Here is a 27,789-nt window from a genome sequence, read left to right as displayed (position 1 = left end):
TTGGAAGATGGAAGGGGAACAGCAGCCCCTGCTTTCAGAAAGTCATAGTGGCTAGTTGCGGTTGACGGACAAGCTGAAACATGCTGGTTAAGTTCCAACTTGTTCCTGTTCTCCTCCATGCTACATCCAGTTCTTCCTGACTACTGACCCTGCTGACCAAAAGCAGGCCCAGACCCACCATCAGGCTCCTGGTTGCAGAACCATGGACTTCTCCATCAGTTCCCTTTTGTGGCCTCATTTCAATGACTGGATGTGTTTACCATGCCAGACTGGTTGGTGACTTCTCTGATCCCCCAGCTTCCCCTTTAACACATTCCTTCCCCATCCCTCCCACATGCAAATGCTCCCTCTTGGAACACTGTCTTGTGACTGCCATCTTGTGAGGAAGGCCAAGCTAGTCAAGTGGACAGGCCACGTAGGGCAGTATTGAGGCACATCTGAACAACAGCCCTAGTTGAGCCCAACCTCCAGCCTTCTAGCTGAATGCAGCCACTTGAGTGACCTCAGGGAGACCTGCAGAAGAAGCCTGACCAAGACTGTGAGAAATAATAAATCATTGTTGTTTTAAACCAGCAAATTTCAGGGTCGTTTGTTACCTTGCAATAGATAATTAGAACATTATGTATTTCTTCTGAGCTTTTTCTTAGGCTGATTTAATTCAGAACAAAACAATAAACAAAGCCAAAATGATTATGTACTTTAAAACAAAGCCTTCAAAAATGTTAAAACTTCAATCATATTCAAATAATATAACATATTTTTAGTATGTGATAAAAGAATATTATAGAATATATTTATATACTTCTGTTGTTGTTATTAGGTGCTGTCGAGTCGGTTCCGACGCATAGCAACCCTGTGCACATCAGAACAAAACACTGCCTGGTCCTGCACCATCCTCACAATCGTTGTTATGCTCGAGCCTGTTGTTGCAGCCACTGTGTCAATCCATCTTGTTGGGGGTCTTTCTCTCTTTCGCTGACCCTGTACTTTACCAAGCATGATGTCCTTCTCTGGGGCCTGGTCTCTGCTGATAACATGTCCAAAGTATGTGAGATGAAGTCTCGCCATACTTGCTTTTAAGAAGCATTCTGGCTGTACTTCTTCCAAGAGAGATTTGTTTGTTCTTCTGGCTGTCCATGATGTATTCAATATTCTTCATCAACACCACAATTCAAAGGCATCAATTCTTCTTCAGTCTTCCTTATTTATTGTCCAGCTTTCACATGCGTATGAGGCAATTGAAAACACCAAGCCTTGGGTCAGGCGAACCTTAAGTCTTCAAGGTGACATCTTCGCTTTTCCATGCTTTAAAGAGGTCTTTTGCAGCAGATTTGCCCAATGCAATACGTCACTTGATTTCTTGACTGCTGCTTCCATGGGCGTTGATTGTGGATTCAAGTAAAATTAAATACTTCTACATATAAACATATATATGTACATCTATATATACTTCTACTATTACAAAACTCTTTAATCAGAAATCATTATTCTGTTATTAGTCTCAGAAGGTTTATCTCTGTATTCAATAAAATATTAAGAATTAATTCTTTAATCTTCTTTGTAGTAAAAAAAAACCCTGGTGGTACAGTGGTTAAGAGTTTGGTTGCTAACCAAGAGGATGGCAGTTCAAATCTGCCAGGTGCTCCTTGGAAACCCAATGGTGCAGTTCTGCTCTGTCCCACAGGGTCTCTATGAGTTGGAATCAACTCGACGGCAATGGGTTTGGTTTTTGGTTTTGGTAGCACAAAAAAAAAAAAAAAAAAGAACTTGTGTTTTATAGGACTGCAAATTTCTTTCTCCCACTGCCTCCAACTTAAATCAATTATGTGGGAGTATAGGGTAGCAAGGTTTCTGCTGAAGTCCTAACTTACTCCCTTCAGTTCCAGGGTTGGAATGGAACACCTGGTACACTCCGCGGATGCTGTAATCACCACTTCATATGTAAAACAAACAAAAAAAGCCTCTGCTTAACCAGTCCCAGATTTATATTTCTTTATATATCATCACCTGACTTATGCCTAAGTTAACTGTAAACATAGGCTAATGTGAACTCAGCTGGAAATCAAAGTCTAACCCTCAAAAGGCTTCTGATCATTCAAATTTAAAAAATAGGTGTTATAAGGCTCACATACTAAAGATTAGCACATTACCCTTACAGCAGATCCTTAATCAATTCCCACTTATTCTTACTTTATACATAGTTCTAACAATTAGGCGTTGTGGTTATCAAGTCTATCACAAATCGAAAGTTAGAAGACATGAAGGTACTATTGTATAGCAATACAAGGAAACTGACTGCTTAATATCAAGGATGGAAATCATATGCATTTTTTAAGAAACTACAAAAAACAGGCATGGAAGCTCAAAAATTAGTCTAGGACCACTTAGTGGAGAAGCAAACAGGCCCTGAAGACATTATCACACTTCATAGCTCAGGACAATAATTCACATACATGCTGATGGTCCAAGGTTATAAATAAGTTACGTTATTCTGAATATAATCTAAGCCCGCAGGAAAGGGAAAGGCTTCTATCTAAAATGATTTCTCGTTTTTTCAATGTGATGTTTAAATGACTAAACATTCAACTTCAAAAAAACAAAGACTCAGTTATCCAAAAAGACTTCTTCCCTAAGAGTGGTGAAGTTTTAGTGTCAAACACAGAAATTAGAAAGAAAAGTATCTCAGAAAAAGTTTTAGCCACTGGTTAAAAAAAAAAAAAAGAAGCCATCGAGTTGATTCCGACTCATAGCAACCCTACAGGACAGAGTAGAACTGCCCCCATAGTGTTTCCAAGCAGCGGCTGGTGGATTCGAACTGCTGACCTTTTGGTTAGCAGCCGAGTTCTTAACCACTGTGCCACCTACATCATTTATCATTTAATCTAAAAGACAGGTATCATTAGCGTTTTGCGGGGCTTTTGTTTGGGTCGTACCTGCATTCTGGGGGCAGGAGGGAGGGGAGAGAGTTGGGGATCAAGAGAGAAGGGAAGAGGAAATGCCAGCCTCCTTATGTATGTGCTGACTGCTCAGAACATAAGTGTCTGAATTCAGAATATTCACCTTTTATGAGTGATGAACATGTCATATAGTTTACATATTTTGAAATGATAAGAATTGGAAGTTTTAAAAATAGAATTTTTGTTCCTTTTGATATTACTCAAATCAAATGGTGACTTGCCACTTGTAATTCAGAGAGTAGGATAAAAGGACACATGTGTTTTGTCTGAAATGAGAAATTATTGAACAGTGGGGAGTTCAGGAGTTTGGCTTCTATCATTTCCGAAATCTGGAGAGTTGTCTAAGCTTCTTTTAATGACTTTTCCACACATTTAACCTCTGAGTGGCCCCCTCTCCTCTAATCCAAACCAGATCTGCTTTGTGTCTTTTTCTTGTTTTTAAATACATCCTTTTTTCTCTCTGTAACTAGCCTAGTTTGCTGAAAGCAGATAATTTTTCTGATAGTGTGGTTAAAAGTCCCAATTGGTTTTACCTTGAAAAGCCCTTGTCTATGGTAACTCTAGGTCCCTGGGTGGTGCAAAAGGTTTCTGCTCGGCTGCTAAGTGAAAGGTTGGTGGTTTGAAACCACCCAGTGGCACCACAGAAGAAAGGCCTGGCAATCTGCTTTCATACAGATTATAGCCAATAAAACCCTACGGAGTTCAGTTCTACTCTCTAACACATGGGGTCACCATGAGTCGAAATAGACTCAATGGCAATGTGTGTGTGTGTTTAAATGGTAACTTTTTTTTAAAGGTGATTTTTTTAAATTGTACTTTAGATGAGGATTTAAAAAGCAAATTAGTTTCTCATTAAGCAATTAATACACATTGTTTTGTGACACTGGTTGCCAACCCCACGACATGTCAATACTCTCCCCTTCTCAGATATGGGTTCCCCATTACCAGCTTTCCTGTCTCCTCCTGCCTTCTCATCCTTACCCCTGAGCTGATGTGCCCATTTAGTCTCGTTTTGTTTTATGGGCCTATTTAATCTTTGGCTGATGGGTGAACCTCAGGAATGACTTCAGTAGAGTTAAAAGGGTGTCCGGGGGCCATACTCTCAGAGTCTCTCCAGTCTCTGTCAGACCAGTAAGATGGTAACTTTCTCTAAGGTCCCAAATGATGACAATCATGTAAAAGCAAAGTGAGTGAAAGGCCCATTTAAGACATGAGTCCCCGTTTGAATCTAAGTCAAGGCTTTTCTGGAGTTTGATGGAAAGACCAAGACAGAAGTAATAGAGGCCCACTTACTGCTTCATGTATAATCATCCCAATTAAAATTCATGATCTTTTGGGACTCAGACTGTGTGTGTCCCCCCCCCCCCGTTTGGTGTACCTTCTCAGAGTTCCTGGTGTAGAGATAGGCCCTTCAGGCTTTACTCAGAAATTGCTTTATTTACTTTAAAATTTGCTCTTGTTATTCCATAAGTATTATTGCCACTATTTGTTTGGAGTTCCACTGATGGCGATAATAAATGATCAAAACCCAGATGAAGGTCCTATGATTCATTTAAGGTGTTGGCCACTTCCAAACCATGAGTAGCGAGTCATAGTTGGTTTGACTGACTATAAGTATATAACCTGAGATGGCAGCAGGGCTGCAAGAATGACCTGAAGATCATGCATTTGCCTCAAGAGCATTTATTAGAATGATGTATTACCTGAAAAAAGACCTGAACAGAAACTGAGCATCTGCATGGCTTAATTGTATGCCACTGTTCTTGGTGGACTCTATTGTTTACACGTCTTAGGTCAATGAACAGACAAAAAAAATCAACAGTTATCAGTTTGAAAAAATTAATGGCTTATTTTGGTTTGAACTTCTACATATCAACAAGCAAAAAAGTAATCTTTAGCTTTAACAGGGTGTTTTGTTTTATTTCTGTCTTCCAAAGTTTATTTTAATCAAATGTTATACTTGGCCAACAGTTCATCTTTATTGAACTAACAAATTTCCCCATGCATGGTGTCAATTAAAGAGTATCTTATCCTCAAGCATGGTTTTGAAGACGGCCAATGGGGCTGTGTTTGCTAATCCATGAGGCTTGGGACCTTCTCAATGGGGCACTAGTAGAAGATGGGTCTAAGGATGAGACTGAGCCTCTCATTTCAAACTCACGTTCTCCTGATGAGGAGGCATCCCAATGACCATCACTCAGGGCAAGCCCAGAGTGCACAGGGAGCTTCCACCCTTGGAACAGAGTTGTTGCTGGGTGACTGACACCAGCCTAGGATTAAATGGTCAGAGTAGCCTGGGGTTGATCCCAATCTCTAAGAACCTTAAAAAAGCTAAATCAATTTTGAAGCCACTGTTGGGGTTTGAGCTTCTTCTAAGAAATCAAAGGTTCTGGCTTAAAGATTCTTAAATTTAGCATATAATCATCCATTGCCGCCAAGTTGATTCCAACTCAAAGCAACCCTGTAAGACAGGGTAGAACTGCCCCATAGGGTTTCCAAGGCTGTAATCTTTATGGAAGTGGACTGCCACATCTTTCTCTAAAGCAAAGCAACTGGTGGGTTTGAACCATCAACGTTTTGATCAACAGCTGAGCACGTAACCACTGTGCCACCAGGGCTCCTTATCGTAAACCAAGCCCCCTGCCTTTGCTGCCTATCATGACGACAGGAGCCCCAGTGGCGCAGTGGTTAAGTGCTTGGCTGCTGACCGAAAAGTCGGCAGTGTGAAAGAAAACCCTACGGAGCAGTTCTACGAGTCAGAATCAACTTGAAGACAATGGGTTTGTTTTTTTCGTTTGGCATGGCAGACTTCAAAATAATGGTCATGAAAGGCAATTTCCCCCTCTGAGTGAAGAAGACAAAGGTTCCAGCAGTCTGGCATGAGCTGGCCTGACAAGGGCCAAACGCTATGGGATAGAGCAGGGGAAGCTGGGGCAGAGAGAAGGTATGATCTGCATTGTCCTCTCCTTCCCCACCACTCCTGCCCTAGAGGTTGGCCACTGTAGAGGAAACTGTCTGCACTTCTGGTCAACAACCAAGAGGCATGAGGATGGAGGACACAGAAATGAAGAGCAGTGAAAGGGCAGAAAGAACAGAAACAGAAGGAAGACAGAGAAGAAATCAGCTCTGCATTGTTGACCTCAGAGCTGTGCAAGGGAGGTTGAGGGCAGCACTGGGAAGTCACACCTTCCTCCTTTGCCTCTTCCCCAGGCTAAGGCTAGTTCCCAGTGAGGAGAGTCCTGGCCAGGAGCCCCAGGGAGTCGGGGTCCCTTAGGGCCTTTTTCTAGTTGCAGAAACTGTTATGTGCTCTAAGCCTTAGGGCCTAAGGTATGAATCCTCATTAGGTAACATGTATCAGGCATGACTACCTGTAAAACTAGATATTTTAGATCAGTGAACTTTCCAGCTGCCATGATTGGGTACCCACTATGAGCTAGATCAGGTGCTGTCAATTCCAACGCATAGCGACCCCATGGGACAGAGTAGAACTGCCCCATAGGGTTTTCTAGGCTGTAATCTTCATGGAAGCAGATCACCAGGTCTTTCTCTCCTGGAGAAAAATTCCAGATACACAGGAAATGTAGGCATTTTCCTTCTCCAACTTGTAGAAAGTACAAGGGAAGAAAATGAAGATTGCCAGTGCTTACCTTGTTCTCTACCTGGACACTGTCACCTTCCCCCAGCACTGCTGTGTGATGAGGTTCTATTTTTTGTTGTGCATCATCAGGTCCTACAAAAAAGATGATGCACCAAATTTATACTCATACGGGTACATATATGGTTAGCTACATTACTGTTGTTCGTTGTGGAGTCAGCCCCCAGCTCACTGTGACCCCATGCACGACAGAACCAAATGCTGCTTGGGCCTGTGCCACCCCCATGATCGACTGGGGATCGGACTGCTGAGATCCATAGGGCTTTCATTGGCTGATTTCAGAAGTAGCTTGCCAGGCCTTTCTTCTGACTCCTTCTCGGTCTGGAAACTCTGCTGAAACCTGTTCAGCACCATGGCAATATGCAAGCCTCCACTGACCAATGAGAGGTGGTTGCACATGAGGTACATTGGGCAGAAATTGAACCTGGGCCTCTTGGATGGAAGGCAAGAAGTCTACCACTCAATCACCCGGTGCCCCAGATTATGTCAACTTCAGAAGTAAGAGGCTTAGGCATCTCATTAACTCTGTTGGTTGACTGTCTTTGTTATTAACCAAATCTGAAACTGGCTGGTTTCCAACATAGAAAAGAACAGGTAGGTAAATCCTCAGTTGAGTTTCCATTTATACTTCTAATGTCATGTCCAAATAGATGCTCAATTAAGAAAAAAGAACTTGGCATTAAGGATGGCGTAAGAATGTTTCCTTGGGTAAGTTATAAACCTCATCAAAATCAAGCATACGTAGGAAAATTACCCATCCATTCAGAAGACTCCCCCACAGCACTTATCACTGGGTCTTGCTCATAATTCAATAGCTGTTGTTCCATAACTATCCAACTTACTTATATTTTAAATTGAATTATTCTATGATTATCTCATGAGTATATGTTTCATTTCCCCAAAGGGATTTTGAATAATTTGAATGCACGGAACCTGCTTCGCACTTCTTTGGAGTTCCCCATAGTGCTACGCAATTGTAGGTAATCGATAAATACTTGCTGAAATAAATCAATAATGGCCCACCAACACACCGTGAAAGTATTCTTCTCCATCAAAGATTTAGGCCAACAAATGTCATAGAGGCAAATGATAGAAATCCATCGATTTCTCCCTCAAGCAAGAAAAAAGAGGTCTGGGAGCCTGAGAAGAATCTCACTGAGAACTGGGTGCTATTGATATGGGGCAGTATTTTATTAAGTGTGCTTTACTGAGATTCCCTGGAAGCAATGAGCCATGTCTTTCTGTTCAACTAATTCATATATAACACCCATCATCCTTATGGTCCATTCCTGGCCCCACTTTTATCACATAGTACGTTTCATGATACACAGACCGAAACTGTTTATAAAAACTTCTCCATTACTTTTTAATGAGTGAGCTGGTAAGAGCCAGCTCTCAAAAATAATGCTGAATTGGGATTTCTCTGTACCTCCTATCAGGGTAGCTTGCTTGACTAAAATCTTTATTTAGAAACTAAGAGTTCAGCTTGTCCAAAGGCCTCAAATTCTAACTTTACACGGGATGCAATCTCTGCCTTACTCTCTTTGCTGATACACAAGACTCGCAGTGTTGAGGCTGAGGAGGCCATCTGAAACGCTCCACCTTAAAATAACCAAAACCAAACCTGCTGCCATCGAGTCGATTCCGACCCCTAGCGACCCTGTATCACAGAGTAGAACTGCCCCACAGGGTTTCCAAGGAGCGGCTGGTGGATTCCAACTGCCAACCTCTTGGTTAGCAGCCGTAGCTCTTAACCACCACACCTCCCCACCCTAAGACAGACCTTTCTCATAGACACCAGAGTCAGGCTTCTAGTTAATCATTTAACCTGTCCCTTTAGCTTCCGTATTATTATAGGACATGTTTATAACAGGGTCACAAAATAGCAAAGACTGATTCCATCTTCATTTCCAGGTCATTTCTATGACATTTTCCCCATCTTGTTATCTCCTGAACCTAAAGTAAGTCTCAAAGAAAAATATACTTCACTGTTCCTGACTACTTGCAATTATAAATAGAGCCAAATCAGATAATGAGTAGTTTCCACTGGGACTCTGTGCCAAGAATGCTAAATCTAATAGTGGAGTCAAGGAAAATTTAACTGAAAACAATTTAATTGCACATATTATTTGTTTGTCTAAACAGTCATAAAAGGGCAACATGACTTGAAAACATATTTTAAAGGTGGTGGGGCATCTTCAGTGTGCAGTTCATTGCTGTGCACCTTTTCCCTTATGCCAGTTTCTTCTTCTTTTCTTTTCTTCTCTTTATACAAACCCACTAACTCTGCTCTGGTGTTTCCATCACAGATTTTGATAATACCAATTTTATATGTACGGCTGAAGCCCTCTTACCTGATGCAATGAAGATCGTTAATTGAAAATGGCCGTCAAACTGCCTCCGACATTTTATTTTAAATTAAAGCATAAATGTGCTTTCATTTGCCAAATTTTCGAAATACAGGTAGTCCCCAACTTACGACGTATTCAAGTTATGACGAACCACGTTCAAGAACATCTTTTTATTTATTTTTGTATATCTTATCGTTAGCAATACGTACTACACACACGTTGCAGTGCTTAATTTGCTGATGTTATCATTCCCAAATGTTCACTCACAGACATTCAATGATTTATAAAGATACTGACAATAAAAGGCAATAATAATGAAAACTGTTTTTTTTTAAAAAAGAGGTTTGACTTAAGTCAAAACCTACTTATGAAGGAGTCGTCAGAACAGAACCCTACCGTAAGTCGGGGACTACCTGTAGTCAAGGTGAGTCTGCTGATTGAAGCACTGTCTTTTTTTATAAAGCATGCCCATAATGTAGCCCCTAAATCCTTCTAGATTATTCTGACTTCCCTCAGTCTTTCACCATCATCTCTCCCATACTAAATCAAAAGCAATTTTTTAGCGATTCACTTTTACAAATCATTTGACTCAGTTATTCTAGAATTACCAACTCTCTTTCACACTTATTTCATTAATTTACATATTGTTTAATGAAGTTATATAACTGCAATTACAGTTACAACTGGCATAAACAGGCGAGAACAGGCACAACTGCCTGTAGGTCCACTACAATTCAGCTGGGGCAAGCAGCAATGGCAGGTAGACCAGGAAAGAGCTGGTCCTCCTCGATGGCCAGGTGCCTCACTTAAGGTGTTCACCAAGGACTGAAAAATACTGGTTAATCCAGTTAGTTGGGTAAAACAAAAAGCCTGTTGCCATCAAGTCAATTCCACTCATGGTGACCCCATATGTGCAGAGCAGAACTGTGCTCCATAGGGTTTTCAGGGCTGTGACTTTTCAGAGGCAGATTACCAGGGCTTTTTTCGAAGGCATCTTTGGGTGGGTTCAGGGTTCAAACCAGCAACCTTTCAGTTAGTAGTGTGGTGCTTAATCATCTGTGCTACCCAGGGACTCTTTAGTTGGGCAAGGAGAGGTCAAGTAAGAGAGCTTCTACTCCATGTATGTGTTTCCTCAACTGTACTGTAAAACCATGGGCCATGTCAAACTTCTTAATACCACCCAGAACCAGAAGCAAAAGGTTGAGCACAAATTAAGCATGGATAGTGTGAAATAATTTACTGCCTGCATAAGCCAGTTAGCTCTCAGTTCAATAAAAAGAAAAAACAAAAAAAACCATTGCCATCGAGTGAATTCCGACTCATAGCGACCCTATAGGAGAGAGCAGAACTGCCCCATAGGGTTTCCAAGGAGCAGCTGGTGGATCTGAACTGCAGGCCTTTTGGTTAGCAGCCGTAGCACTTAACCACTATGCCACCAGGGTTTCCCTCAGTTCAGTAACCACAGGCAAATATTTTGAGGTTTCTAAATATAGGCAGTCCCCAAATTAAGACGGGGTTCTGTTCTAAGGACTCCATCATAAGTCGGTTCTGATTGAATACCTTATTTATCTTTTTTTAGTTTTCATTATTGTTGTCTTTTATTATCACTATCTTTATAAATCCAATTTTTGTCTTTGGGGGTTGGCAACATTACATACCAATTTACAGATATGATGACAGCAGCCAATTACGTGCCGCAATGTTGTATGTAGTATGTATTACTAACAATAAGATGTACCAAAAGCAAAACAGACAAAAAAAACCGACAGTCCTGTAAGTGCGGTTTGTCATAACTCGAATACACTGTAAATCGGACATTACCTGTACAATATTTTCTAAGCACTAATGGGAGCCCTGGTGGCATAGTGGTTAAGAGCTCGGCTGCGAACCAAAAGATCAGCAGTTTAAATCCACCAGCCACTCCTTGGAAACCTTATGGGGCAGTCCTACTCTGTCCTATAGGGTCGCTATGAGTCGGAACTGACTTGACGGCAATGGGCTTTTTATGGTATACTTGATAGTGGTCTTTCTAGGGGACTGGCATTCAAGCTGATAAAATGTACCTAGGTTCAGGGATGCAAGATGTAAACTTTCTACCCTCCTGGTGACTTTGTTAATGTGAACCTCATTTTCACCGCAGCTGCAGTGAAGGGGTTCCTTACTAGTAATTTTGGTATCTGCTGGTTTTCCAACCATGTAGTTTTATTTTCTTTTTATTTTAAAAAAAAAAACATCATATGCTGCAGATTTCAGCTGATGGCTGGTGAAAGGACTCGTTGCCCCAGCAAAAGGTAATTGTCAAAGGGGTCTCTCTCTCTTGTGCACCACGATTAAATCTCCCGAACAGTTATTAAATTCAACAGTCAGCTTAGGAGACTCTCCGTTGTTGAAAAACACATGTATCAAAAATTAACAAGATCCCTGAAAAGCACAACACATCTCAAATGAACACTTTCTTTTAATAAGAATGCATTAATTCTCTTCATTTTAGTTCTGTTAACTCCTTCTCTTCTTCAGGGTAAAGCATTACAGCACCATTACATGTCTTCACAGTATGTACTCTGAACTTGAAAATGTCTAACTTCCATAACTAATAGATATCCAGCATTTTCTAATGTTCAAAACTCCACCTGTCTGTACTCAATGGAATGTACCAATGTCCACCTTTTAAGCACTTTGTGCATCAATTAATATTTTGAATAGTCCTCCTCAATCTCCATTTGATGTAATTTTTCCAGATTATTTTCTCAACTAAAATTGCAGCCTATTTATTCCATCCCAATACACTAAGTAGGGAGACACGATCTACTGCAACAGAAGGAGGTGTTCCACATTCGGAGAAAGACAACTGCCTGCTTATCTATTCCCGCCATCTGTGGCTGGCTGATGCCCTGCTGCTTTTATAATGCAGGATAAAATTGAGGCAGGGAAGTTAGAAAGCTTTTTCTGGATTCTCTCTATAAACCAAAAACCAAACCCACTGCCGTCGAGTCAGTTCCGACTCATAGCGACCCTAAAGGAGAGTAGAGCTGCCCCATAGGGTTTCCAAGGCTGTAAATCTTTATGGAAGCAGCGGAGCCACTGGTGGGTTTGAACCGCCGACCTTTTGGTTAGCAGCCAAGCACTTTAACCACTGCACACCAGGGCTCCTTATTCCCTCTACAGACTTTATAAATCAGTACATATTAAACAGCTATTTTTGTTATTTCTTTTCCTCTGGCTATTTGGTTTTGTCTTTTTTTTTTTTTTTCTCATTAACACTCCTAGAAAGGGTGGGTAGTCCCCAGGTGGTGCAAACGGTTAAGCGCTCGACTACTAACCAAAAAAGGAGCCCTGGTGGTGCAATGGCTAAGTGCTTGGCTGTTAACTGAATGGTTGGTGGTTTAAACTCACCAGCCGCTCTTTGAGAGAAAAGACCTGGGAATCTGATCCTATAAAGATTACAGCCTAGGAAACCCTATGGGGGTAGTTCTACTCCGTCACATGCTCTGTCGGAATCAACTGGACAGCACACAACAGCAACAACACTAACCAAATGATCGTTGGTTCGCATCTGCCCAGAGGTGCCTTGGAAGGAAAGCTGACTGATCTGCTGCTGAAAAGGTCGCACCCATTGAAAACCCTCTGAGAATAGTTCTACTCTGCAACACATGGGGTCATCATGAGTCGAAATCATCTTGACGGCAACTGTTTTTTTGGGGGAGGGGGTAGTAGGTAAGAGGAAAGAAAGGAGATAAAATTCAAAAGAGGTCATTTGGCAGGTCACTCACTGGCAAAAGCAGAGTCCCTAAGATGCCCATTTTGTGAGCTGGAGTCTCTCCATGGTCCAGTTTACCCTGGACAGATGCAAGTTCAGTCCAAGGCTACAGACCATGACCCCATCTCCTGCCAGATGTTTTGCACTTGTAGCCGGTGGTCACAAAGGAGGACCAGGCCAGTGAGTAGAGATGATGCGGAAACCCTGCCCCACCTGGAGAACAAGGGCAAGTGTAGGTCATGTTTACACCGTGAATTGCAGTTTTTCAATTGTTAACTGCTTAGACCAAAGGTCTATCAGGCAACAAGGCTACAACTACTGATTAAAACACACTGTGAGGATGATGTTGTCGTTTTTCTTCCGTTCATCCTCTACAATGTCATCGAAACCAAAATCAGTGGGGAGCTTTGCTGTCTTCTAGGGGCTGGCAAACTCCCACTGCCAGCTGACTATTTTTGTGCTAAGGAAGGTTTTTACATTGTTAAATGGGTGGTAAAAAAAAAATGAAAAGAACAGCATTTCAAGACAAATGAAAGTATAAAAAAAATGTAAAGTATATGAAATTTAAATTTCACCGGCTATAAATAAAGTTTTATTGGCACAGAGCCACGCCCATTCACCCATGCATGGTCTGGGGCTGTTTTTGTGCTACAAGGGCAGAGTTGAGCAGTTGCCACAGAGCCCATCTGGCCCTGGCAAAGCCAAAATATTTACTATCTGATTCTTTTTGAAAAATGTTTCTCATTCTATGCAAATATTTCTGGTATCTCTACCACTTTAGAATTTATGTACTTTCTTTATTGCTTTCCATTTGTGCGGATTATTTTATTTTGTTGCTCTTGAAATCATAAGTTAGGGGTGCTAACCTGTTGCTGTCAAGTCGATTCTGACTCATAGCAACCCTATAGGACAGGGCGGAACTGCCCCATAGGGTTTTTCCAAGGAGCGGCTGGTGGATATGAACTGCCAACCTTTTGATTAGCAGCCGTAGCTTTTAACCACTGAGCCACAGTTAGGGGTGCTAACTCCATAAAAATATTTTTTCTCTCCAACTTTATAAAGTACTATGTGATTCTGAGGGTTTTCAAAAGATCATAAAAACAAACAATGCCTCATCTCTCCCAGATGGTTAATGTGGAATTGTTAATTCTACTACATTTTTTCCACATTTTCTTGAATGCTAAAATAAATTGTGCTTCTGACCTGTAACTGAAATGTTATTCAGAAGAAAAAGGAACTAAACTCATTTCTACCATATTAGAAGTTCAAAATACATGGGTTTGTGTTACCATTATTTTCCAGAAGCATCGTTTCAGGCAACTGAACACCTCTTTTAAAGGATGTATACCAGTTGCCATGGAGTTGACTCCAACTCATGGCAGCTCCACGGATATCAGAGTAGAACTATGCTGCACAAGGTTTCCTTTCTTTTTTTCTAAATGATATTTTACTGTGCTTTCGGCAAAGGTTTACATTTTAGTTTCCCATTCAACGATTTCTACCCAATTTCTTCAGTGACATTGCTTACATTCTTCACAACGGGTGAATATTCTGTTGTTTCTGTTCTGGTTGTTCTGTTTTCCATTAATCTAGTTTCCCTGTTCCCTTACCTTCTCATCTTTGTTTTAAAGTAACCTGTTGACAGTTTGGTCTCATATAGATGACTTTTTAATCCATAGGGTTTTCATTGGCTGACTTTTCATAAGTAGGTTGCCAGGAGTTCCTTCTGAGGTGCCTCTGAGTGAACTTGAACCTCCAACCTTTCAGTTAGCATGTGTTTGCACCTCTCAGTGACTCCAAAGACTGTACAGAATGATTTCAATAGCTGTGGATACAGCCTTCTAGCTCTGAGCAGTTCTCAGCAAGCCAGCTGTCTGGGGCTATCTAGGGCTGTGTTGCCCAAGGTGGCAGCTATGTTAGGGCCCCAGGAAGTTTGCGTTTTCACAGAAGCACAGCCTGACCCCCAGGTTCAAGGACGAGGAGTTTATTTGGGATGTGATCCCAGAAGTTGGGAAAGTTACAGAGGAAAGGGAAGGCCCTCAATAAAGGGTGTGTTATCGAGAACACTCCTGCTGCAGGCAGCTCTAGGAAAAAGCCTCACACACAGGCCTCACAGTTGTCCTACCTGAGGGCCAAGATGCCTTCTGGGAGTGTTAATTCCCCAGGGTTTACATCCTGCCTTGAATGGGGTGGAGCAGCCTTCTCTGGTTTTCAGGAAAGCCCTCAGGCAAAGCACTGCACCTACCAGAAGCTGGAAGTTGCCCAGTGGGCACTAAGGAGGTAAGACCCCAGGGATGAGGGTGGGGTACCAGTGGCATCTACTTCGGGTTTTTATGTCAGTCCCCCAGAGGGCTTTTTTCCTGGCACCACTGGCTGCTTCAGGATGCGGAGGTGGGAGCAGACACAGGCAGGAGCCAGCCTGCTTGCTAAGCCTCACTCTCCCACTCTTTCTATCCCCTGGCTCTTCTGTTGCTGGGGAGGTCAAAGGACTTAGACTTGAGCAGACAAGTGAGATGATGTGTTCCCTGTGGTGGGTGGGGCACGGGGAGCAGGGCTGAGAATTCCTTGGTTCTGGTCCTGGATCTACCAATATGTAAATAGCTGCCGACAAGTCAGCTCTGACTCAGGGCAACCTCATGTACAAAAGAACGAAACGTGCTCCGGCCTGCATCATCCTCGGCATCGCTAGCTTGTTGGACTCCTTCATTGCAGCCATTCTGCCAATCCATCTCACCAAGAGTCCCCCCTCACCAGCCCTCTACTTCACCAAACACGATGGCCTCCTCCAGTGATTGATTCCATCATATGATGTGTCCAAACCAAGTGAGTTGGGCAACGTTCTGTTGTGATCCATACAGTTTGCATTAGCTGATTTTCAGAAGTAGATCGCCAGACCTTTCTTCCTACTCTGTCTTAGTCTGGAAGCTCTGCTGAAACCTGTCCACCATGGGTGACCCTGCTGGTATTTGAAATATGGGTGGCATTGCTTCCGGCATCATAGCAACATGCAAGTCACCACAGTATGACAAAATGACAGATGGTGGTGGACCAGTGTGCAACCTTGGACAATTTCAGTACCTTCTTTAGATATCATATTCCTTATAAGTAAAATGAGGATTGGTGGGGTCTCAAACATCCCTGCCAGAACCAGCCTCAATAAGCAACACATGCAACCCCCAGAATAGGAGAAAGTGGATTTTGAGATTTCTCTGAAGCACCTGGGGCTCCAAACTCACCTCCCAGAACATAGATTCCTTCTCCCCTCGGAGCCCATTATAGCTGCATCCCTTTATCAGGATGGGGAGTGCCGACCTCTTAGTGAGGTGTCAGCCCACACAATTGTGTCTGGATCTTTGGCAGGCACACTGGCCATAATAAAATGGCTGGTGATCTAACTGGTGTTCATATTCTCTTCCCTCTCTGGGCATACCTGTGCTAGGATGTAGAGAGATGGTGTGGGAGGGAAGGAGGTGTGGTATTCAAACACATAAAAAGCTTCCTACCTTTCCTCCCCTTCAGGAGCTTATATTAAAATTGTAATTGAACCCAAAGCAACATACTTACAACTTACCAATATACACATCTCCAGATATGGTATAAATGAAGCTTGTCCACCCTGAAAAGGGACCAGCAACATTAAAAGGTTAGTGTCTATGATGTGAAAAAGAACCAAAAAAAAACAGAACCAAACACACTGCCATCAAGTCAATTCTGACTCATGGAAACCCCATGTGTTACAAAGTAGAACTGAGCTCCGCAGGGTTTCCTTGGCTGTGATTTTTGCAGATCTTTACAGAAGCAGATTACCAGGACTTTCTTCCATGGAGCTGTTGGGTGGGTTTGACAGCAAACCATTTGCACCACCCAGGAACCCGTGAAAAAGAACAAGGAATATAAAAGATCAAACTTGGAGACGAAATCCTTTATCTCTTTTGGGTATATATTTCTCAAAATTTAAGTTCTCTGTCTCTCTCTCTCTCACACACACACATACTCCTAAACCTAAATGACTTAGGCCCAAATGTTTAAGAGCCACACAAGGCAGACAGTCTACAATTCACTTGGCCATATATCTATACATTGACAGTTGAAGTATTAACAAACAAGCTGTTCCTTCCAGTTCCAACATCATAGTATTAACTGCAATACCTCAGTCTGGCTTTGTCTTCAGTTCATTAAGCCTCCAAATAGTTACAAGTGTGAAGATAATGCTAAAAATATGCTTGACTTGACTTAGTTGTATTCTAGTTTCCAGTGAGCTCATTCCTTGAGCATTGGCTCCCTAGATGTGGGGATGTATAATCTAGCCGTATAAATGGGCTTCAGATGGTCTGTGGACTCTCTGAAATGATCCACACAATTTGTCAAGTGTGTATGTCTTTCTCGGAAGAGGATGCATAGAATTCACCAGATTTTTACCATGACCCAGGAGGCCAGGAGTCAGAACCCCCGACAACCTGCCATTTGCACTCTCACCACCCACCCCCCTTTCGTTTTCGTGGCTATTGATGCACTGTATTCCTGGCCAAGAAGAGATACTGTGCTTCTACTGAGAGACACAGCCCCAGAAATTAGGACGTCACTCCACGTACATCAGTAGAAAAGGAGAAGTTCCTGGAACAGAATGCAGGCAGAGTTCAAGGTTGGAAGCGCAGGGCCCAGCCTGGAGTCTGTCTAAAAGTCGACTTGGAGACAGAGCAAGTGAAAGCAGGCAGGAAGAAGCAAGGAGGACATAATGTACTCTAAGGATGTGGCTGTGACGGCAGATGGCTTGAAATGCACAAGGGAGGCATATAAGGAAAGACGTAACTGATCAAATTTAACATAAAATTGAGTCTGGTTATCTTGCTGGCCTGACAGAGACTGGGGAAATCCTGAGAGTATGGCCCCCGGATACCCTTTCAGCTCAGTAATGAAGTCATTCCCGAGGTTCACCCTACAGCCAAAGATTAGACAGGCCGATGGAACAAAACAAGACTAAAGGGGCACACCAGCCCTGGGGCAGGGAATGGAAGGTAGGAGGGAACAGGAAAGCTGGTAATAGAGAAGCCAGGGTTGAAAAGGGAGAGTGCTGACATGTCGTAGGGTGGTTAACCAATGTCATAAAACAATATGCGTACTAGCTGTTTAATGAGACGCTAGTTTGTTCTGTAAACCTTCATTTAAAGTACAATAAAAAAAAAATGAGTCTGGTTAAGAAAATCCAAAGGACAGCAAACCAAACAAACACACACACACACACTTGGGTGAATGCCAGGGGATATTTCTTCACCCTGCTATTTCACAGTTTTTCCTCTCTAAGCCTTTGCTAGAATGGGTTTCAGTCCTCCAGGAGTAACGCTACTTGCTCATATCTCACTCACTCCTTTTTACCCTTATTAAACCACTAGCTGGCTCTTCCACCATCATTTGTTGAACATACACCAGGTGCATGAGTTGCGGGTGGAGGTACAAAGACAAACAAGGCATGGCAAAGGGTGTTCAAGTTGTGCAACCTTGGGGAAGGAGGTTGGTGGTAGACGCTGGAAACCCATGCCAACGGCTAACAGCCCAATTCCACATGTCTTATCCTGACGCTGGCTCGGCAGGAGCATTCCTCTGTTTTCTAAAGGAGGCTGAGCTTCCTATTCCCCTTAGCCTGATTTATAGTCAAGCTCTGCAGTAAAACCCCTTTCTTCTCTGCTTTTTAAAAAACTTAACTCAAAAAAAAAAAGTTGCTGTCGAGTCGACTCTGACCCATGGAGACCCCATGTGTGTTAGAGTAGAACTGTGCTCCATAGGGTTGTCAATGGCTGTGATTTTTGGAAGTAGATGCCAGACATAGCCACCGAAAATTGTTAAAATTTCTTTCTCAAAGTGCAAATGTCTTTACTGTTTTGTTTCTGACTATAAAAAGTAATTACACATTTACTTAACAACATTTTAAGAATGCAAAAGTGTGTAGCATTTAAATTGCAAATCCTCATACCTAGTTTGACATAAATATTGTTAGCAATTTGGTATTTGTACTTTTTGGTTTTGTTCTTTTTTTCCATTTACGCACTATATATTATTGGCTTAAAAACTAGAACAAACAATGTTCTATGTTGGATACCTTGCCATGTCAAAACATAGAGACCTAACTCATCCTTGGAAAAGACTGCATAGCATTCCATTGTAAGGACGCATTGTAATTTATATAACTAATCCCCTCCTCATGGCTGAAAGGTATTAAAAAATTCATCCTGTCCATGTCTGACAAAAACCTCAAAGCTCTTAAAAAGACTACCTACAGACTGGGAAAAAGTTTTTAGCTATGACATTTCTGATCAGCGCCTGATCTCTAAAATCTACATGATACTGCAAAAACTCAACTACAAAAAGACGAATAACCCTATTAAAAAATGGGCAAAAGATATGAAGAGACACTTCACTAAAGAAGACATTCAGGTAGCTAACAGATACATGAGGAAATGTTCACGATCATTAGCCATTAGAGAAATTCAGATCAAAACTACAATGAGATTTCATCTCACTCCAACAAGGCTGGCATTAATCCAAAAAACACAAAATAAATGTAGGAGAGGTTGTAGAGAAACTAGAACACTTATACACTGCTGGTGGGAATGTCAAATGGTACAACCACTTTGGAAATCGATTTGGCGCTTCCTGAAAAAGTTAGAAATAGAACTACCGTATGATCCAGCAATCTCACTCCTTGGAATATATCCTAGAGAAATAAGAGCCTTTACACGAACAGATATATGCATACCCATGTTTATTGCAGCACTATTTACAACAGCAAAAAGATTGAAGCAACCAAGGTGCCCATCAACGGATGGATGGATAAATAAATTATGGTATATTCGTACAATGGAATACTATGCATCGATAAAGAACAGTAAGGAATCTGTGAAACATTTCATAACATGGAGGAGCCTGGAAGACATTATGCTGAGTGAAATTAGTCAGTTGCAAAAGGACAAATGTTGTATAAGACCACTATTATAAGAACTTGAGAAATAGTTTAAACTGAGAAGAAAACATTTTTTGTGGTTACGAGAAGGGGGAGGGAGGGAGGGTGGGAGAGGGGTATTCACTAATTAGATAGTAGACAGGAACTACTTTAGGTGAAGGGAAAGAGCACACAATACAGGGGAGGTCAGCACAACTGGAGTAAACCAAAAGCAAAGAAGTTTCCTGAATAAACTGAACGCTTCGAAGGCCAGCGTAGCAGGGACAGGGGTCTGGGGACCGTGGTTTCAGGAGACATCTAAGTCAATCGGCATAATAAAATCTATTAAGAAAACATGCTGCATCCCACTTTGAAGAGTGGTGTCTGGGGTCTTAATGCTAACAAGCAGCCATCTAAGATGCATCAATTGGTCTCAACCCACCTGGATCAGAGGAGAATGAAGAACACCAAGGACACAAGGCAATTACGAGCCCAAGAGACAGAAAGGGCCACATGAACAAGAGACTGCATCATCCTGAGACCAGAAGAACTAGATGGTGCCTGGCTACAACCGATGACTGCCCTGACAGGGAACACTACAGAGAGCCCCTGAGGGAGCAGGAGAGCAGTGGGATACACACCCCAAATTCTCGTAAGACCAGACTTAATGGTCTAACTGAGACTAGAAGGACCCCAGTGGTCACGGCCCCCAGACCTTCTGTTGGCCCAGGACAGGAACCATTCCCGAAGCCAACTCTTCAGACATGGATTGGACTGGACAATGGGTTGGAGAGGGATGCTGGTGAGGAGTGAACTTCTTGGATCAGGTGGACACTTGAGACTATGTTGGCCTCTCCTGCCTGGAGGGGAGATGAGAGGGTGGAGGGGGTTAGAAGCTGGCGAAATGGACACGAAAAGAGAGAGTGGAGGGAGAGAGCAGGCTGTCTCATTGGGGGAGAGTAACTGGGAGTGTGTAGCAAGTTATTTTATTTTTTATTTAGCAAGGTGTATATGGCACAATAAAAATTATTTAAAAAAAAAAACCTCAAAGCTCTTGATTGATCAATGAAGTTTTTATTTTGGGATCATTTTGATTGTTCTAATCTCACTTCTCCTCTGCCCCTTTTGCTTCCTAGTCCACACATAATTGCCTAGATCAGTTTCTTTCCCTTTTTATCATTTCACTTGATCCAGAAGGAACAAAGATATGCTTAAAAGAATGAGCCAAAACAAAAATAAAGCAAAACAAAAAGAAAAAAAAACTGATCCAGAAGGGACAAAGATTTGCTTAAAAGAATGATCCAGAAGGAACAAATATTTGCTTAAAAAATGGCCAAGTCAATTTTTTAAGCACATTCACCTATTATTACTCCTTATAAAGATCTTCTATTAGGATATAGTGTCCATCTTGGATAGTAGTAACATGATTCATGTGGCTGGCTGGAAAGCCCGAAGTGTCAGAGGGCATGGAATAGGAACAACTGCCTCATCTTCTTCTTTTTAGCCTGTTGTCCATCTGCATTGGCTTCTATTCCCCAGTTGCCCTTGAGATGACTCTGACTCACAGTGATCCCCATCTGTGTCAGAGCAGAATTGTGCTCCATAGGGTTTTCAATGACTGATTTTTCAAAAGTAGATTGCCAGTCTTTTCTTCCAAGGTGCCTCTGGATGGGTTCAAACCATCAATCTTTCCGCTAGTAGTCAGGTGCTTAATCATTTGCCTGACCCAGGGACTCCTCCCTTGCGTTAGCCCTGTCCATTTTCTCCTGCCTCAATCTTAAAGCTTTCTGATCAGGCAGCAACCAACTAACAGCTCAGTGCTGCCTACATGCTTGCCAAGAACCAGCCTTAACCCCCATCTCATGACTACAGAAAAAAAAGCTCAAGAAAGACATGCCAATTGTGCACCTTTGCAATCTGGGAAAGAGGTGAGCTGTGACATGACCTCATGGGAATGCCATCGAAAGGAAACAAAAAAATGCCTGTGGCATTAATGAGGGACATCAATAATAAAATGCCCGACAAGAATGCAGAGAATGGTAGACACAAAAAGACACTTGAAACAACTGGCCTTCCAAAGCAAGATATACTCCAACTGAGTTGCATGCATTACAGTGTTGTCTGTGTTTATAAGACATGCGCATAAAACTCTCAGCCATCTATGTGGTCCAGTATTTTAAACAAGAACAATTGCATCCTACAAGATAATCTTCCACTATGATTCAGTCCACATTGGTAACACTAAACATCATTGCATCAAAGACTAACAGAGAAACTAAGAAATAAGTGAACTTTATGATTTTGAATAAGAAACGTAAAAGCAATGACTTTTGGAATCTAAAGTTTCAGAAGACAGTCTTCTGTGTGCCCAGAATGGAGCCTAACTCGTTGGAGGACAAACTCTCCAGGTTATTTTCTTGCTAATAAAATTGCAAGAAAACAAAAATATATTAGAACTCCTTGGGAGGCTATCCTGTTCTTCAGAAACTAAATCTACATTGAAGTTTTCCTAGCCAACAAGGCATGTAACGTAATACATATTTTTTTAACTAAGGTAATATAGTGGCCCCCCACGTGTCTGTCGGTTTGTCATACTGTGAGGCTTGCATATTGCTGTGATGCTGGAAGCTATGCCACCAGTACTCAGATACCAGCAGGGTCACCTATGGTGGACAGGTTTCAGCTGAGCTTCCAGACTAAGACTGGCTAGGAAGAAGGACCCGGCAGTCTACTTCTGAAAGGAATTAGCCAGTGACAACCTTATGAATAGCAGTGGAACACTGTCTGACATATTGCCGGAAGATGAGTCCCCCAGGTTGGAAGGCACTCAAAAGACGACTGGGGAAGAGCGGCCTCCTCAAAGTAGAGTCGACCATAATAATGTGGATGGAGTAAAGCTTTCGGGACCTTCATTTGCTGATGTGGCACAACTCAAAATGAGAAGAAACAGCTGCAAACATTAGTTAATAATTGGAACATGGATTGTATGAAGTATGAATCTAGGAAAATTGGAAATCATCAGAAATGAAATGGAATGCATAAACATCGATATCCTAGGCATTAGTGAGCTGAAATGGACTGGTATTGGCCGTTCTGAACTGGACAATCATATGGTCTGCTATGCCAGGAACGACAACTTGAAGAGGAATGGCATTGCATTCATCGTCAAAAAGAACATTCCAAGATGTATCCTGACATACAACACTGTCAGTGGTAGGATAATATCCATACGCCTACAAGGAAGACCAGTTAATACAACTATCATTCAAATTCACGCACCAACCACTGGGGCCAAAGATGAAGAAATTGAAGATTTTTATTAGCTTCTGCAGTCTGATATTGATGGAACGTGCAATCAGGATGCCTTGATATTTATGCTGAATGTAAATAGACTAAATGCGCCAATAAAGAGACAGAGAGTGGCAGAGTGGATTAAAAAACACGATCCATCTATATGCTGCCTATAAGAGACACGCCTTAGACTCAAAGACACAAACACACTAAAACTCAAAGGATGGAAAAAATACATTAAACAATGATCAAAAAAGAACAGGAGTGGCAATGTTAATCTCTGACAAAATAGACTTTAGAGCAGAATTCATCCATCACAAAGGATAAGGAAGGATACTATATAATGATTAAAGGGTCAATACACCAGGACGACATAGCCATAATAAATATTTACACACCCAGTGACAGGGCTCCAAAATATATAAAACAAAATCTAACAACACTGAAAAAAGAAATAGCTCCACAATAATAGTAGGAGACTTCAACACACCACTTTCGATGAAGGACATAACATACAGAAAGTAGCTCAATAAAGACACTGAAGATCGAAATGCCACAATCAACCAACTTGATCTCACAAACATATACAGAACACTCCACCCAACAACAGCCAACTATCCTTTTTTTTTTTTCCAATGCACATGGAACATTCTCCAGAACAGACCACATATTAGGCAACAAGGCACGCCTTAACAGAATTCAAAACAAAATATTACAAAATATCTTTTCTGACCATAAAGCCATAAAAGTAGAAATAAATAACTGAAAAAGCAAGCAAAAAAGTCAAATACATGGAAACTGAACAACATTTTGCTCAAAAACTACTGGGTTATAGAAGAAATCAAGGGCAGAATAAAGAAATTCACAGAATCAAATGAGAAATGAAAACACATCCTATCAGAACCTTTGGGACACAGCAAATGCAGGGCTCAGAGATCAATTTTTAGCAATAAATACACACATCCAAAAAGAAGAAAGGGCCACAATCAAAACATTAACCCTACAACTCAAACAAATAGAAACAGCGCAGCAAAAGCAGCCCAGGGACACCAGAAGAAAGGACATAATAAAAATTAGAACAGAAATAAATGAAATAGAAAAACAATGGAAAGAGTTAACAAGACCAAAAGCTGGTTCTCTGAAAAGATCAACAAAATCGATAAACCAATGGCCACATTGACAGAAGAAAAACAGGAAAGGAAGCAAATAACCTGAATAAGAAATGAGATGGGGGATATCACAGCAGACTCAACTAAAATTAAAAGAATTGTAACAGAATACTATGAAAAACTGTACTCCAACAAATTTGAAAACCTAGAGGAAATGGACAAATTTCTAGAAACACACTACCTACCTAAACTAACACAAACAGAGGCAGAACAACTAAACAAACCTATAACAAAAAAAGAGATTGAAGAGGTAATTACAAAACTGCCAACAGAAAAAAAGTGCTGGCCCTGGCAGCTTCACTGGAGAGTTCTACCAAACTTTCAGAGAAGAGTTAACACCACTACTACTAAAGATATTTCAGAGCATAGAAAAGGACAGAATGCTCCCAAACTCATTCTACGAAGCCAGCATAACCCTGATATGAAAACCAGGTAAAGACACCACAAAAAAAGAAAATTACATACCAATATCCCTCATGAACATAGACAAAAAAATCCTCAACAAAATTCTTGCAGATAGACTTCAACAACATCAAAAAATAATCACCATGACCAAGTGGGATTCATACCAGGTGTGCAGGGATGGTTCAACATTAGAAAAACAATCAATGTAAACCATCACATAAATAAAACAAAAGAACCACATGATCTTATCAACTGATGCAGAAAAGGCATTTGACAAAGTCCAACACCTATTCATGATAAAAACTCTCAGCAAAATAGGAATAGAAGGGAAATTCCTCAACATAATAAAGGGCATTTATAAAAAGCCAACAGCCAACATCATCCTAAATGGAGAAAGTCTGAAAGTGTTACCCTTGAGAACGGGAACCAGATAAGGATGCCGTTTACCACCACTCTTATTCAACATTGTGCTGGAGGTCCTAGCCAGAGCAATACGGCAAGAAAAAGAAATAAAGGGCATCCAAATTGGTAAGGAAAAAGTAAAAGTATCCCTATTTGCCAATGATATGATCTTACGCACAGAAAACCCCAAAGAATCCACAAGAAAACCACTAGAACTAATACAAGATTTCAGCAAAGTAAACATAAAAAAATCAGTTGGATTTCTCTATACCAACAAAGAGAACTTTGACAAGGAAATCAGCAAATCAACACCATTAACAATAGCACCCAAGAAGATAAAACACTTACGAATAAATCTAACCAGAGACGTAAAAGACCTAAACAAAGAAAACTACGAGACACTACTGCAAGAAACCAAGTGATGTACATAAGTGGAAAAACATACTTTGCTCGTGGATAAGACGACTCAACATTGTGAAAATGTCAATTCTATCCAAAGCGATCTACAGATACAAGGCAATCACGATCCAAATTCCAATGATATTTTTTAACGAGATGTAGAAACATATCACCAACTTCATATGGAAAGAGAAGAGACCCCGGATATGAAAAGCATTACTGAAGAAGAACAAAGTGGGAAGCCTCATACTACCTGATATTAAAGAACCTATTATATCACCACAGTAGTCAAAAAAGGCTGGTACTGGTATTACAACAGATACATAGACTAATGGAACAGAATTGAGAATCCAGACGTAATTTCATCCACCACTAAGGCCAAAGATGAAGAAATTGAAGATTTTTACCAACTTCTGCAGTCTGAAATTGATCAAACATGCAATCAGGATGCTCTGATAATTACTGGTGACTGGAATGTGAAACTTGGAAACAAAGAAGGATTGGTAGTTGGAAAATATGGCCTTGGTGACAGAAATGCATGCTGGAGATCCCATGATTGAGTTTTGCAAAACCAACAACTTATTCATTGCAGATACCTTTCTTCACCAACATCAACGGCGGTTATACACATGGACCTCACCATATGGAACACACAGGAATCAAATCGACTACATCTGTGGAAACAGACAATGGAAAAGCTCAATATCATCAGTCAGAACAAGTCCAAGGGCCAACTGTGGATCAGATCATCAATTACTCATATGCAAGTTCAAGTTGAAACTAAAGAAAATTAGAACAAGTCCACAAGAGCCAAAGTAGGACCTTGAATATATTCCACCTGAATTTAGAGAACATCTCAAGAAAAGATTTGACGTGTTGAACGCTAATGACCAAAGATCAGACGAGTTGTGGAATGACATCAAGGACATCACACATGAAGAAAGCAAGAGGTCATTAAGGCAGGAGAGAAAGGAAAGACCTAAATGGATATCAGAAGACACTCTGAAACTTGCTCTTGAACATCAAGTAGCTAAAGCAAAAGGAAAAAATGATGATGTAAAAGAGCTGAGCAGAAGATTTCAAAGGGCGGCTCAAGAAGACAAAGTAAAGGTATTATGATGACATGTGCAAAGATATGGAGATAGAAAACCAAAAGGGAAGAACATGCTCAGCATTTATCAAGCTGAAAGAACTGAAGGAAAAACTTCAAGCCTCAATTTACAATACTGAAGGATTCTACAGGGAAAATATTAAATGACGCAGGAAGCATCAAAGAAGATGGAAGGAATACACAGAGTCACTATACCAAAAAGAATTGGTTGATGTTCAACCATTTCCGGAGGTAACATATGATCAGGAACCAATGGGTGGTACCGACAGAAGAAGTCCAAGCTGCACTGAAGGCACTGGCGAAAAAGGCGGCTCTGGAAATTGACGAAATACTAACTGAGATGTTTCAACAAAGGATGCAGCACTGGAAGTGCTCACTGGTCTATGCCAAGAAATTTGGAAGACAGCTACCTAGCCAACTGACTGGAAGAGATTCACATCTATGTCTATTCCCAAAAAAGGTGATCCAACTGGATGCAGAAATTATTGAACAATATCATTAATATCACATGCAAGCAAAATTTTGCTGAAGGTCATTCAAAAGCGGCTGCAGCAGTATATCGACAGGGAACTGCCAGAAATTCAAGCCAGATTCAGAAGAGAAAGTGGAACCAGGGATATCATTGCTGGTGTCAGATGGATCCTGGCTGAAAGCAGAGAACACCAGAAAAATGTTTACCTGTGTTTTACTGACTATGCTAAGGCGTTCAACTGTGTGCACCATAACAAATTATGGATAACATTTCCAAGAATGGGAATTATGGAACAGTTAATTGTGCTCATGAGGAATCTGTACATAGATCAAGAGGCAGTCGTTCAAACAGAACAAGGGGATACTGCGTGGTTTGAAGTCAGGAAAGGTGTGCGTCAGTGTTGCATCCTTTCACCATACCTATTCAATCTGTATGCTGAGCAAATAATCCAAGAAGCTGGACTATATGAAGAACATGGCATCAGGATTGGAGGAAGACTCATTAACAACCTATGTTATGCAGATGACACAACCTTGCTTGCTGAAAGTGAAGAGGAATTGAACCACTTACTGATGAAGATCAAAGACCACAGCCTTCAGTATGGATTACACCTCAACATAAAGAAAACAAAAATCCTCACAACTGGGCCAGTAAGCAACATCATGATAAAAGGAGAAAGATTAAGGTTGTCAAGGATTTCATTTTACTTGGATCCACAATCAACAGCCGTGGAAGCAACAGTCAAGAAATCAAAAGACCCATTGCATTGGGCAAATCGGCTGCAAGACATCTCTTTAAAGGGTTAAAAAGCAAAAATGTCACTTTGAGGACTAACGTGGGCCTGACCCAAGCCACGGTGTTTCAATCGCCTCCTATGCATGTGAAA

The 27,789-nt window shown here is 41.3% G+C and overlaps 1 protein-coding gene across 1 annotated transcript in view; it reads right to left on the bottom strand.

Annotated features, from left to right (window-relative positions):
- Nucleotides 1–27,789, bottom strand: part of PIR (pirin) — a 125,840-nt gene that overhangs the window by 6,969 nt on the left and 91,082 nt on the right. Inside the window, exons 7-8 of the mRNA XM_049873394.1 lie at nt 16,292–16,336; nt 6,605–6,687 (exon numbers count right to left, since the gene is read on the bottom strand). Coding sequence (XP_049729351.1) covers nt 6,605–6,687; nt 16,292–16,336 — 128 coding nt within the window. The remainder of the gene's footprint in view (nt 1–6,604; nt 6,688–16,291; nt 16,337–27,789) is intronic.

This window comes from Elephas maximus, chromosome X, assembly GCF_024166365.1.
Source record: "Elephas maximus indicus isolate mEleMax1 chromosome X, mEleMax1 primary haplotype, whole genome shotgun sequence".
Taxonomy (NCBI): domain Eukaryota; kingdom Metazoa; phylum Chordata; class Mammalia; order Proboscidea; family Elephantidae; genus Elephas; species Elephas maximus.
The sequence above is the reverse complement of the archived record's forward strand: the minus strand, read 5'-3'. Positions and strand labels throughout refer to the sequence as shown.